At 49.0% G+C, this 15018-nt stretch overlaps 1 protein-coding gene across 4 annotated transcripts in view; it reads right to left on the bottom strand.

Moving 5' to 3' along the window:
* PADI4 (peptidyl arginine deiminase 4) overlaps window positions 1–11215 on the bottom strand; it is a 36187-nt gene extending 24972 nt beyond the window's left edge. For 2 of the 4 annotated variants that reach the window (XM_040645846.1, XM_040645847.1), the window contains exon 1: window positions 11058–11215. In XM_040645846.1, the coding sequence (XP_040501780.1) occupies window positions 11058–11149 (92 nt within the window). In that variant the 5' untranslated portion in view covers window positions 11150–11215. Of the gene's footprint in view, window positions 1–6966; window positions 7098–11057 lie in introns of all 4 variants that reach the window. The other 2 variants (XM_008694675.2, XM_008694674.2) reach the window with 2 other exon arrangements.
* Between the last annotated feature and the right edge of the window lie 3803 nt (window positions 11216–15018).

The following is a 15018-nucleotide window of genomic DNA, read 5'->3' as shown; positions in this document are numbered from 1 at the left end:
GGGAGGACAGAGGGGCCCAGTGAGGGAGGCCTGGCCCACCACTGCTCTCCCAGCATTCTTCCTTTTCCCCCAACATGCATAAACCCCACATGGCAGCCAGTCGACCCTGACCCCGGGAGTAAGTGCTGCAAGGTTGTCGGGAGGTAGTGAGCAACAAAAAAGAAAATCCCTGACCTGAAGCACTTACACTTGAACTAGAAGAATTGCAGAGGGATGTGCACAGCAAAGGTGCACACATGGATGTAAGTGTACAGAAGATGTCATGCCCAGAGATTTACACCACACAAATGTGCACACAGAGGATTGTGCATATATAAACAGTCACACAGACTTCTGCTTCCGGAATATGGCGTACCAGTACTCTGAAGGACCTTCCTCTTACAAAGTAACTAGATCGTGATTAAAATATACTTTTTAGAGCACTGCTGAGATCATGAGACATAAGAGAGACACCAAGGACACACACACACACACACACACACACACACACACACACACACACACCATGGGGGTTAAATTGAGGAACACCAAAAACAAAGAGGAGATATTAAAGGTATCCAGAAAGGAAAGTCAGATCACCTATGAAGGAATTACTAGTAGATTGAAAGCAGGTTTCCCAATAGCAACAATGAAATCCTGAAGACAGTTGAATAACATCTTCAAAGTATTTTGAAAAAAATAACTGTTAACTTAGAATTGTATACCCCACAAAATTATATATTTTAAGAAAGATTTGGGAGAGTGAGAGAGAGAGAGAGAGAGCATGAGTGATGGGGAGGGGTAGAAAGAGAAGGAGAAGCAGACTCCCTGCTGAGCAGGGAGCCCAATGCAGGGCTTGATCCCAGGACCCCAAGACCACGACCTGAGCTGAAGGCAGATGCTTAACCGATTGAGCCACCCAGGTGTCCCAAGAAAAAATTGTAAAAGTAAAAGTACCACAAAAGTAAAAATAAGTCCAAATATATGTATAATCAAAATAAATGTCAATGTATCAATGTTACTAGTTAAAAGAGAGTTTTGACTAAGATAAAAAAACTCAGCTATGATATTTATAAGAGGCACACCTAAAATATAAGGATCCAGAAAAGATGAAATTTAAAGGAAAGGAGAAACATACCTTAAGCCAATACTGACCAAAAGAGGACTGGGGTGGGTATATTAATATTGGACAAAATTAATTTTTAGATGAAAAACACACTATTAGCAATAGAAAGGATCACAACCTAATAATTTAAAGTTGAACTCACCCAGAAGATATTCTAAACTTGTATGCACCTAATAACATAGCCCCAATATACATATAAGGCAAAAGTGATAGAAATACAGGGAGAAGCTGACAAACCCATCATCATAGTTGAAGACCTCAAATCTTCTTTCTCAATCAACAATAGATTAAGCAGACAAAAAATTAATAATGCAATTAACAAGCTTGATTTGGTACACATATATAGAATTCCTTGCTCCACAACTAGTAAGTATACATTTTCCCAAGCAAAGTGCACATGGATCAATAAAAAACATTGATCACATAGTTAGCCGTCAAAGCAAGTTGCAACAAATGTTAAAGGATAGGTCACATACAGTGTAGGTAGCACAGTCTAGATCAGAATGTAACTAAGTTAGGAGTCACTAAAATAAAGTCCATTTTTAACCCCCATACATTTGGAAATTTTAAAACCAGATTTCTAGATAACTTACAAGTCAAAGGACAATTAACGGAAATTAAATAATAATACTTGGACTGAGCAATAGTTAAAATAATACATTTCAAAACTTTTGGGGGAGCTAAAGGTGTTGCTTTGTGCCTTAAATGCCTAGATCTTTAAAAAGAAGAGAAAAGCTAAAAAAAAAAGTATATAGGAAAAAAAAAACAGAAAAAATAGAATGTAATCTCCCAAAATAAAGAAAATAAAGATGGCAGAAATCTGTGAAATATAAAACAAGTAAATCAACAAAGCCGAAACAGACCAGTACAACAGGCAAACCTCTGGCAAGATTGATCAAGGAGAAAAAAAAATAGAAAAATGAAAAAAAATCACTACAGGAAAAGCAGATTATTTTGTAGATAATTAATAAAAGATAACAAAAAACCCACAGCATGATTATCTGCAACATCCCCCCCCCAAAATTTAAACTTTAAATTTAAAAGAAATACTAATAATTCAATAAGATAGGTAGGTAGTAAGGTGGAGAGGCAAAAATCAGTTGCATTTCTGTACACCAGCAATAAATAGTTAGAAAAATAATTTTTACAAGCAGATATAATTTACTTAGGAAAAAACACTCTAAAGTATGTAGGATCAATCTAACAAAAGATATGTAAGGATTTTATGGAGAGAACCAAACCTATTGAAAACATTAGAGAAGACCCAAATTAATAAAAAGAAATACCACAAACATGGTGAGGAAGGCTTACTATCATTAACATATGAACTCCCTCCAAATGAATTGATATATTCAATGGAATTCCAGGGCATTTCATGGAACTTGACAAGTTGATTCCAAGATTGACATGGAAAACCAAGGGGCTAAGACAGTCAAAGTACTCCTTAAGGAAAAGAAACAAAAGGTAAGGGACTTACTCTACCAGGTATGAGTTACCAGAAAGCCATGGATGGTGCTGTAATGACTCAGGCAGGGACAAATGACAGATGTAACTTAAGAGAGATTCTCCTTGACCTGTGACAGAAGTGATCTTGCGGATAACTGAGGAAAGGGAAGTTATGTAACAGATGGTGCTGGGACAGTTGCTTGCTCATATGGAAAACAGTTAAATTGGATAAATAATTAAATTGATCCCATCCTCACACCATATACAAAAACAAGCACCTGGTGGATTTAAGAGTTAAAAATTAAAGGCAAAAATTCAAATATTTTTTAAAATAGATTTTATTTTTTAGAGAAGTTTTAGGTTCACAGCAAAATTGAGAAGAAGGTACCAAGATTTCCCATATATCTCCTGCCCTCCACCCCCATGCACAGCCTCCCCCATTATCAGCATCATCCACTGAAGTGGTACATTCATTCAAATTGATAGGCCTACACCAATACATCATAATCTACCCAAAGTCCACAGTTTACATTGTGTTTTGCTCTTGATGGTGTACATTCTATGAATTTAAACAAATATATGCATAACAACATGTATCTACCATTATGGTGGATGACAGAGTAGTGTCATTGCCCTAAAAATCCTCTGTGCTCTGCCTATTTATCCCTCCTTCCCTCAACCCCTGGCAACCACTGATCTTGTCCTGTTACGGTAGTTTTGTCTTCTCCAGAATGTCATACATTCAGGATCATATAGTATGTAACCTTTTCAAATTGGCTTCTTTCTTAGTAACATGCATTTTAAGTTTCCTCCATGCCTTTTCATGGCTTGATAGCTCATTTCTTTTTAGCACTGAATAAGATCCCATTGTCTGGATGGACCACAGTTTCTTTATCCATTCACCTACTGAAAGACTTCTTGGTTGCTTCCAAGTTTTGGCAATTATGAACAAAGCTGCTATAACACCGGTGTGCAAATTTTGTGTGGACATAAGTTTTCAAGCTCTTTGGGTATATACCAAGGAGTGTAATTACTGGACTGTATGGTAAGAGTATGTTTAGTTTTGTAGGAAACCACCAAACTGTCTTTCAAAGTGGCTGTACCACTTTGCATTATCACCAGCGATGAAATGAGAGTTCCTGTTCTCCCACATCCTCTCCAGCATTTGGTGCTCTCAGTGTTCTGGATTTTGGCTATTCTAATAGGTGTGAAGTGGCATCTCATGGTTGTTTTAATTTGCATTTCCCGTATGACATATCATGTGGAGTATCTTTCACATGCCTACCTGCCATCTGTGTATCTTCTTTGGTGAGGTGTCTGTTACGATCTTTGGCCCATTTTTCAACCGGGTTGTTTGTTGTTGTTGTTTTAAAGTTCTTTGTATGTTTTGGGTAACAATCCTTTATCAGATATATCTTTTGTAAATATTTTCTCCCAGTCTGTGGTTTGTCTTTTTTATTCACGTGACAGTTTTTTTGGAGCAGAACTTTTAAATTTTAATAAAGTCCAACTTATCAATTCTTTCTTTTCCTTTCTGGATCATGCCTTTTGTGTTGTATCTAAAAAGTCATTGCCAGGGTCATCTAGGGTTTCTCTTTTGTTACGTTGTGAGAATTTTATAGTTTTCTGTTTTACATATAGGTCTATGGCTTATTCTGAGTTAATTTTTGTGAAGGATGTAGGGTCTGTGTCTAGATTCCTTTTCTGGATGTGGATGTCCAGTTGTTCCAGCACCATTTGTTGAAAAAAACCTACTTTTTTCCAGTGTATTGCCTTTGCTTTTTGTCAAAGGTCAGTTGACTATGTGGATCCATTTCTGGGCTCTCTATTCTGTTCCTTTTACTTCTCTATTCTTTTGCCAAAACCACACTGTCTTGATAATAGCTTTATAATAAGTCTTTATAATATAGTGTCAGTCCTCCAACTTTATTCTTCTCCTTCAATACTGTTAGCTATTCTGAGTTTTTTACCTCTCTGTATAAACTTTAGAATCCGTTTGTCAACACCACAAAATGGGATTGCATTGAATCTATAGGTCAAGCTGGGAAGAACTGACATTTGACAATGCTGAATCTTCCTATCCATGAAGATGGAATATCTCTCCATTTATTTACTTCTTTGATTTCTTCCATCTGAGTCTTGTAGTTTCCTCATATAGATATTATATATATTTTATTAGATTTATACCTAGGTATTTAATTTGGGGGAGGGCGAATATAAATGGCACTGTTTTTAAATTTCAGACTCCACTTGTTTGTTGCTGGTATGTAGGAAAATGACGGACTTTTCTATATTAGCACTGTATCCTACAGCCTTGTCATAACTGCTTTTTAGTTTAGATGTGTTGTTGTTGTTGTTGTTAATTTATTTGGATTTTCTACATAGATGATCACGTCACCTGTGAATGAAGACAGGTTTCTTTCTTTCTTTCTAACTGGTATCGCTCTTATTTCCCTTCCTAGTCTCATTGCATTCGCTAGGAATTTTAGTATGACGTTGAAAAGCAGTGGTGAGTGGGGACATCTTTGGCTTTCTCCTGATTTTAGTGGGAAAGCTGCACGTTTCTCACCATTACGTTGATGTTAGCTGTAGGTTTTTTGTTGATAGTCTTTATCAGGTTGAAGAAATTCCCCTCTAAGTTTACTGAGAGTTTTATCATAAACAGGTGTTTGCATCTTTTAAAGGAAGATGACACCGGTATCTTTACGCCCTTTCTTAAACAAGACATCAAACGAATGAACATTAAAGAAAAGATTGTAAGTTCAACTAGCTGAGAATAAATAACTTCTGTTTGTCAAAAGACATTATAACGTGAAAAGACTTAGCATAACCTACAGAGAAGTTATTCACGACATAAAACCAAAAAGACTTAGCAGCTTGAATATGTAAACAACTTGGGTTGGTCAATATGAAAAAGATAACTCAATAGAAAAAAAAGAGCCATAGAAATGAACAGGCATTCACAGAGGTTGCCACAGAAGAGGATGATAAACATGTGAAGAGGCGCTCCATCTCACTCATAAGGAAGGAAATGAAAATATCCAGGCCATAGTGGGACAGGGGAATACACCTGCTGGACTGGTGAACAATAACACTGTGTACTTTACAGTTCTAAGGCAACCCCAACACACTGCTCACGGGAGTATGAAGTTTATCACTCTGTAAAACAACTTGGCGTTCTCTTATGAAGTCAGACATACTCGCCCCAACCCAGCGAGCCCCCGCAAGGCAGACACCCCAGAGCATCCCTGGCATGTGTCCGCCAGGAGACACGTCCGGGAACGTTCAGAGCAGCCCTTTCTCTAACAGTGAGTGACCCACAGACGGTGGAAGGACTAGTGTATCCTAGCGGATCCAAACCATAATGGAGGCTCCCTGGGGAGGCAGAGCTTGCCCCCCAAGGTCACAAAGACATGAGTGTTATGTATGATTGTGTTTTCTATTTTTATTTTCGTCATAAAGTTCTTAGTCTCTCTTTCAAAAGCTACATGTGTTCCTTACAGAGAATTAGGAAGACACAGGAAAAGTCTGTGAGAGGCAGACTTCAAAGATGGCCCCCAAGAATCCCCACCTCTGGTGCTCATGCCCTCCTGTAAATCCCTCCTCGCGAGGGTGGGAAGGGCCTCCTGACGGCCTTCTAGCCAATGGGAAATGGCCAAAGGGATAGGTTGTCACTTTTGTGATAAGGTTACAAAAGGCCCCTTCTCTCTGTCTCCCTCCCTCCCTCCCTCCCTCTCCTTGGCTTCCTCACCTTGATGGAGTAAGCTGCCAACAACAACGTGGGTGAGCTTGGAAGCAGAGCCTGCCTCGGCCAAGCTGCAGCAGGACTATAGCCACACCGGCACCCTGACCGCGGCCATGGAGACCCGAGGCAGAGGACCCAGCTAAGCCGCACAGCACTCCTGGCCCACAGAAACAGTAAGATAATAACCACTGCTGTTTCAAGCCACAGGGTTTGGGGACAATTTGTCCCACAGTGATCAATAGCTAATATAGGACTAACAAGGAAGACAAGAGGAAAGAGGCAGACAGGGAGGAGGGAAGGAAGGAAGGAAGGAAGGAAGGAAGGAAGGAAGGAAGGAAGGAAGGGAGGGAGGGAGGGAGGGAAGGAGAGAGAGAGTGGGGGAGGGGGGAGGGAAGACTTGCCCAGAAGAGAATGGAATCTTAAACACTTAGGGACAATCGTTGATGGACATTTTGATTATTTTCTTTCAGGAGACAAATTTTTGAAGTCAGTTTTGAAAAACCAAGAAGTAGATGAAAAAAGAAACCCATTTCCCCCAACACTCTCCTAGTCTCTGTTCCCCGAATTCCTTTCATGTGTTGCCCCCCAACCCCCACCCCACTCACGCCCTCACACCATCCACACAAAGTCAAGCTCAAGTTCTTAGCCTTCAGGGACCACGAGCACTTACAGAGGCTTCGCTCCGCTCCAGGCCCCGCACATGTTCTCTCCACACATCAGCTCACTCAGTGTTCACCGGCAGCCTGCCAGGTAGGTGCTGTGCCCCTCTCCACTCGCAGCTGGGGGAACTGGAGCAGAGGGCTGAAGACACCCCCAAGCTCGGCTTCAGGCTTTGCACTTCTCTGCTCCATCACCAGGTCAGGGTGGTGCCAGAGCCCTTCATACACCCGCCCCCCCACATTCTCCCCACACTGCAGTCAGACTGAGCCCCTCACAGCACCCTACCCTGCCCCCCGTGTGCATGGCCACACTGTGTGCCAGACCTTGAGCTGGGGGAACAGGGTCGGGGGGCAAGCTCCATGGTCCCAGGGGGTCCTGGCTAGGAGGAGGGTGATTTCCTCAGCTGGAGGATCTGGGGTCCCCTTGTGGGCTCCCCCAAGTCTTCCTTGACCAGGACACCAATCCGCACCTACTAAACTCCGCTAGTGGGTGTCCCTGCCTGTCCCCACTCCTCAGTGGAGGCCCTGGCTTTGCCACCTCCTCCCAGCCTGGTCCCCCCACAGTGGGGGCCAGGGAGCAAGATGACTGGGTTCTCATTCCCTGGGGGACCCCGACCTGGGCCTTGACGTGTTGGCTCTCGCAATTGAGGAGAAAGCCAGGGTCAGCGTGGACAGAGTCCTCGAGCTACCCCTCCCATCGCACTGCATAGCCCAGCGCAGGGGCCGGTCTGTGTATACTAGCCAGCCTTGGGCTCGCGGCTGTGGTGTCTCCAGCAGGCCCGGAGCAGCTTGTGCTCAGACACTCGCCTGCAGGCCAGCAGGGGCGCCCCATGGGAAGCGCTCCCAGGCCAGCCCAGGGGTGGGGGGGCCCCAGGCCATCTCCAAGGGCTGGAGAGTGGTGACCAGCTCAGGCCACTCCGGACAGGCTACCTGATTGAGGTCTGGCCGCTGACCCTCCCTGGTCTCATGGGAATGAGGTTTCCTCGCTTCCTAGGGTGTTGTGAGGTTTGGGGGCTGCTCGGTCTCCAAAGTGGTGATCGCAGCCACAGCGACGGGCCACTCAGCCTGTGCCCGACAAGAGTTCCTGGCTGAGGGGCGCCACACTGGAAGCAGGTGCCTTTCTGTGGGTTACACACCGACCTGGACAGACCGAGACGTAGGAAGCGCCATTGTTTCTCTGCCAAAGCCTGTGCACAGCTGGTCGAGTCATGCCTGCAAAGCCGAGGTGAGAAGCCAGGCCTCCCCAGCTGCCCAGGTGCCACGGCAGGAGGGGGACAGGAGAGAGACACGCTGTGGGTTTGCTACAGCAGGAAAATGAATAAGGCACTCAAACAACAATGGGAAGCCCGAGACGGGGGGCCAAGGTGGGGACAGACGCAACGTCTGGCCTGTGGCCTGTTCACCTCCACTGGCTTGGCCCCAAGTGGCTCACTCAGCAGGGGTGGGGACAAGAGCTCAGACCGGTGGGCCAGTCACCTGCCAGGGCTTCATAACCACCCTCTCTGCCAGATGGGGAAACTGAGGCTCAGAGCAGCGAGGCCCAGCTGGGAAGTGGCGCCACTGGGATTGGACCTGGAATGTATGTTCTTTCCTTTGGCTGTTTTTCAGACCTTCTCAAGTCCCTAAGCAAGGGACTTTCATAAGCATAAGGGGGTTTTCACTGTGAGTGGGGGGAGCAGCCCTGTGTGCTAAGACAATCTGGAGCTGCTCTTCCCGTAATTTCTACCAGCCTCTGCAGAGGCAGCACTGAGAGCTTGAGCCCCAGACAAGTGACGATATCCCTCCCACTCCTGAATCCAGCATTTCCTTCTCAGTGACCCCAGGCTGGATAGCACTTAGCGTCTGCAACTCTCACGTTCAGTGGCTCACACAGTCCTTACGGGAAGGGGGACTGCTCTGCAAACACTTGGCATCCCTTGTGTGGTTTAATCCTCACCACAACCCAGCAGCGTGGATAGTAATGTTCCCATTTTACAGATGGGTAAACTGAGGCTCAGACACTTGTCCATGCTCCCCACTGCCACACTGAGTGGCCTTCTGCTGAGAAGGAGACACTGGGAGGAAGAGGACAAACCCCCTGATTGCCTGCTGTCTTCCATGGTTGGCGACCTCCAGACCCTCCCCACCCACAACATTCCGGGCCTTCCAAGCCCTCTGGGAGCTGCATGAGCTCCACCAACCAGGCAGCAGTGCCCAGCGAGGCCAGCGCCAGGGCACTCAGGGGCCATGTGTGCAGGGAAGCAAGTGAGTTTGGAGTCAGACAGTCCTGGGTTTGAATTTCCTGGCTTTGTCACCTTGAATTTGTAGGACCTTGAAACCTCAGTTTACTCATCTCTAAAATGGGCATGATGCTCATTAGAAATCACAGACAGAAGGACCTGGCACCTAGTAGCCAGGGTCATGATACCTCCCTGACTCCAGCCACAAGCATCACAGAAAGCCCTCGATGCGTTTCAATATTCATCTCAGGTCAGAGGGATTTTGTATGAATATAATCAATGTATTTCCCATTACAGGAAAAGAACTTTCCAAGCGCAGAATGAAAATCACAAGCAGCGTTTGTAAGGGCAGCTCTGGAACAGGTGGCCACGCCCCTGGGTCTGCTCCTGCCTCTATGGCCCTGTCTTTCTAACCCTGGGGGCTCGGAGCCCAGCAGCAGAGTGCGCGGCTCCGGCAGGGGTGTGGAGGCCTGCCTGTGCTGGGAGGAGGCGGTGCAACCCCATCCGTGGCTCCGGAAGCGAATTCAGGCCACGGTCGGGGTGGCGGCTGCACAGAGAGGGGGTGAAGGTGCCAACCGGGGGCTGCTGTTAAGAGCAGGTAGGAGTGAGGGGACAGGGTCCCAGAGCCAGGCTGTCTGCGTTTGAATCCTGGCTCCCTCACCTATGAGCCGAGCCTTGCGGCTTCGGGTGGTTCCTGGACCTCTCAGAGCCTCAGCTTCTCCTTCCGTAAAATGGGAGTAACAGCACTGCCTGCCTCACGAGGCTGATGAATGAGTTATGTGTAGGCAGTGGGGTGGAAATGCCAGCCATTGTCGTGGGAGATGGGCAGGGCGTGGAATGTCTCATGGAAGGAGGAGCTCAGTCTCAGAAGAGTCAGGTGGCCTCAGATGACATTGGCCTCTCTTTTTCCTTCATCCCTCAACCTCTCTGTCTCCTGCCTCCCCTCCACAGCTCCAGACGGCACCCCCCCAGACCTTTCCCGCTGCTCTACCATGGCCCAGGGTCAGGCCGTCAGTGACACTTTGAAGGAAATGTCCCAGACACTCCTGCAGGCACCATAGTAGGACCACAGATGTCCAGCCTGGGAGGGAGGAAGCCAGGGGCGGCCGCTACTATTACTGACAACAACGACACTAACCACGCATTTGCCAAGCAGCCCTAGACCATCCTGTGTGACCAGAGCCTGGTGTGGGTTTGGCACAGAGTGGGCGTTCACTTGGTTGTTGTTGGGTGAACGGATGGGTGGATGGCTGAAACCACCAGCAAGATGTCCAGCTCCGTGCTCAGTGCTTACACACTCCCACGGTCTGTCACTTTGATCCCTCGAATCACCCTATGAAGTGGGTATTATCCCCATTTCACAGATGAGGGACCTGAGGCTCAGTTGGCCAAGGCCACCCCACTGGCCAACAGCAGACAGGTTTCCTGCCTCAGCCTCTCCCGCACTAGAGCCTGTCCCATCGCACGTAGGTTATTACACACCCATGGAGGGAGTCGTGGCTGAGAGGTGGGGGGTAACAAACCGCACCATGAACCAGGTGTGGGTCATGAAGTCCAGGGCCTAGCCTTCCTTCCAGGGCACACCTGCTGTGTGACCTTAGGCAAGTCACAGACCCTCTCTGAGCTCCATTGCCTCAATGGTGAAAGGAGAGGGTCCTGTTTGCCCGGTGATAATTCATCTGTGGTGAGGCCCTGGGGAACCCTCACCTTGAGTCCAGGCACATCCCAGGACCACGCAGGTCTCACCCCTCCAGGTTCTCCCCAGGCCGCGGCTACAGAGGCTGCAGCCCGAAGCCGGAGCCAACCATACGTCGTGTGTCTGCAGAACCTGCTTATCCAGCGTCAGTGGGCCTGTCCCCCGCCCCCAGAATGTCCCAGCTCACCCGTAGACATCCAGCTTAGTTTCGGTGCCCAGCACACACACAGCATAGGTGGACTGCTCTGGGGCCACATGGATCACTGTGCCCTGGGCCATGGTCCCGCCAGCCCGTCCCTCCAGCTGCAGGAAGCCCCTCAGCTTGTTCCTTTATACGGCCCAGCAGAGCTATGAGTCAGCACCTGTGGTTTACAGGCTGCATAGCCCCTCCCCACTCAGATCCCGGGCGTGTACTCTTCACTCTTCCTGCCCAAGAGCTGCCCCTCCAACCCGCGTGAGTGACAATGTCAGAATCACGGCAGGCGGGCTCTGACAGCCTCCTGGGAAGGGCCAGGGGCTCAGGAAGCCTGGGGGTGGGGGTGGGGGTGGGGGTGCAGGTCTGGGTCCTCATGTCACAGCCCCCTGCGTGCCTGGGGCCCTGAACACCTGGGTCCATCCCACGTGGGTATCGGAGAGGAAGAGGCGAGAAATGCAGGGCGCTTGGGAGATTGTAGCTAGGAGGTCACCCCTGGGCTACACACCCGAGGACCAACCTGGTTTGGGACGGGTCTCCCCAGGCTGGGCCACCCACGTGACAGGTCACCCTCTTGGGTCTCTTCTGTGCACCAGGCAGCTCTCTCTGCCCCTCACGTGGACTAAAGCACTGAGGCAGGCCCGTGGGGTGAACTCTACCATTATTCCCCCACCTGGTCCCCACAGCAGCTCTCTGAGGTCAGAATCACTATGATTCCCATGCTACAGGAGAAACTGAGGCACGGAGAAGCCAAGTAATACTCCCAAGGCTCCACAACCCATAGAGTGGGTATCTGGGCCCCAGACCACCTTCTCGAGGCTCAAAGAGGCCTCGAGATGTGGCCCCCTGACGCTCGGGCACGTCCAAACAGCAGGTCTTAATAAACCCACTTTCTCCAGGTGCTCACAGGGTTAGGACTAGTTTGAGCTTCAGGTGGAAGCTGGGGGAGGGGGCTGTCCCCTGCCAGACTGGAGAAGGCCCTCAGATCCGGTCATCCAGGGGACGGGAGACCAAGGCACAGACGAGAGGGCTGTGGCGCGCCCACTATCACAGCGAGTCAGCAGCAGGGCCGGGCTCTACCCCAAGCCTTAGGTCTCCTGGAGTGATTTTCTATTTTTCCTTTCTCCCCCATGTTTCTTCAGCATTGTGGGGTTTGCGTTTGCTATGAATAAGCCGCAGAGAGAACAAGCCCAAAGCAGTTTTATTAATTCAACAAGTATTTCTTGATCGCCTACTGTTGGCCAGGCCCCGTTCGGGGCACTGAGGATGCAGAGAGAACACAGTAGACAGATATCCTGCCTTCGTGGAACTTTTTTTTTAATAGAAAGAGACAGCTAATTGACAATAAACATAATAAGTGAATTACATAGTATGTTAGTATCGTGGAAAAGAGAAACAATAGGGCATGGCAAGGGGGGGATTGCCGTTTCAAATAGGGTGGTCGGAGGAGGGGACATCTGAGCACATTTGAGAGAGGTGACAACGTAGATATTTGGGGAGAGAACATTCCAGGTTGAGGGAATGGCCAGCACAACTAGTGCAAAGGCCCTGGGGCAAGGACATGCCTGGAGGGTGGCTGGAATGCAGTGGAGGAGGAGGGGAGAGGGAGGGCACTCGAGGAGGTTGGGGGCAGATCACAAAGGGCCTTGCAGGCATTGTGAGGACTTTGGCGTCTACCCCAAATGACATGGGGAGACATGGGGACATTTAAGCAGAGGAGACCCACGGTCTGATCTCTCTGGCTGTGGCGGGAGAATCAACCAAAGGCAGACCAGTGAGGAGGCTGGTGCCCTCCGGCAGGGGTAGGTGATGGGGGTCAGGGCACAGTGCTGACAGTGGAAGAGGAGAGAAGCGGTCAGATTCTGGACATACCCTGACAGTGCAGCCGATAGGATTTGCAGATGGACTGGATGGGGGGGGGGCATCAGCAAAAGCGAGGAATCAAGGAGTTCTCCAAGGTCCAGGGAGGCCTGAGCCCCAGGAGGGATGGAGCTGGTACCAACGGAGGTGGAGGGTTGGGGAGGGGCTTGCTGCAGGCAGTGTGGCTCTCAGGAGTTTGGTCCTGGCCATGCTGAGGGTGAGCTGTCTAGTCGAGTCTGTGTGGGGACGCCCTGTAGGCTGTTGGTTGGACACATGATTCTGGAGTTTGAGAGAATCAAGCTGGAAATGATAAATCCATGGGATGTCAACATCTAGACATCTAGAGCTTCCCTGGGGGATGAGTGTGGATGGGCAAAGGAGAAGCCCTGGAACTCTCCCCCAGAGACTGAGAGGAACCACCAGCAGGAAGGGAAGCAAGACAGGTGCCTTATTGCTATTCACTATTTCACAGGGTCGCGCCTTGTCAAACACCCATGCCTGCACGCCCGCACACACGGAAAGCAGCCGTCCTTCGGAAGCAAAGCCTTTTTGCAGACTCATGTGCTCTGGCATGGCAAAGCAGGGACCACAGGCTCTGCAGTGGGCAGGGGGGTGAGGGCACTGCCCGCACCGGCATCACCAGTGGCGTCGAGGCCCCACTGCTCCCTGTCAGAGCTCGGCTGCATCACAGAACAGCCTAGGCTGGGGCCTTAAACATCAGAAATGTGTTTTCTCACAGTTCTGCAGGCGGGGAGTCATAGATCATGGTGTCAGCGCGGTGGAGTTCCGACAGGGACCCTCCTCCTGGCTTGCTGTGCCCTCGCATAGCAGGGGGAGAGAGGAGAGAGAGACACGGTGTCTCTTTAGGGGAGCCCACCCTCACGATGATTTACCTACCCTGGCCCCTCTCCGAAAACCATGTTGGGGGGTTAGGGCTTCAACTTAGGAATTTGGGGGAAGCCACGATTCAGTCCGCAGCACTGTTGGATGCAAAGGCTGTTTGCAGATTTCTGGTATATAAACCATGTTGTGATGCACAAATTGCCTCCATGTCTGGGTCCCTGGGTGGCTCAGTCAGTTAGGTGTCCGACTCTTGGTTTCAGCTCAGGTCATGATCTCAGGGTCGTGGGATCGAGCCCTCCATTTGGCTCCATGCTCAGTACATGGGCTCAGTACATTGGGCTCCATGCTCAGTCTGCTTAGGATTCTTTTCCCCTCTCCCTCTGTCACTCCCTCTGCTCTCTCTCTCTCTCTCTCAAAAAAAAAAAAAAAAACCAAATCGCATAGAAGTCTGCGGTTATTTTGCAGGAACTTCCTGGGTTGATCTTTGCTCCTCTTTATTCCCTTACAGGGCATTTTGGTTTTTTCCTGAAATTTGCTATAGCTTATCATTATGTGTGTGTGTTTAAATGCCTGTCCACCAATCAGCCATGAGGGCAGGGCTTCCGTAGGTCTCAGCTGCACCTCCGGTGCCTAGAACAGCTCCCGACTCCTAGTAGGTGCTCACTAAACACTGGCTGAAGACCAGAGTGTTCTCTCGTACCCAGCCTAGCACTGAGCCCCGGGGCAGAGCCCCTGAGACAGCTTCCTGCAAGGATCCCTCAGAACCCAGCCTGGTTGTTACTTCATGGAAGGCAATGACCTCCGGAAGTTTGGGAAGCAAACTGGTACATGAAGACAGCTGGCCCAAAGCCCAGGCCAGAAATGCTGCCGGAAGGGGTCGCTCTCCCCGCAGAAAGGCAGAATCACTGGTGGAGCTGCGCAGTGGAAGGAGCAAGGCTGTGCTGGGGTTGCCCAGAGCCCTGTGGCTCCTGAGCTGATGCCCCGTGACTAGCCTGGATATATGCCCTTCCTCCAGGAGATTGTGATGACATCATTTTGGGAAGAGGCGCTGGCATCAGGGACTCTCCCTGAGCCCCCCAGACTGGGTGTAGGGCTGCATCGTGTTTGGAGTGGATGGCTGAGCCATTCCTTCAGCGCTGGTCATTTAGGTAGAGTTCATCAGATCCATTTATGTAGCTCTTCACTCAATAAATATTTACCAAATACCTCCTAAGTGCCTGGCGTTCTTGTAGAGGCTAGGTTAGGCTTTACT

This window comes from Ursus maritimus, unplaced genomic scaffold, assembly GCF_017311325.1.
Source record: "Ursus maritimus isolate PB19 unplaced genomic scaffold, ASM1731132v1 scaffold_32, whole genome shotgun sequence".
Classification (NCBI taxonomy): Eukaryota; Metazoa; Chordata; class Mammalia; order Carnivora; family Ursidae; genus Ursus; species Ursus maritimus.
Note: the sequence above shows the minus strand (reverse complement) of the source record. Positions and strands in the feature narration are given on the sequence as shown.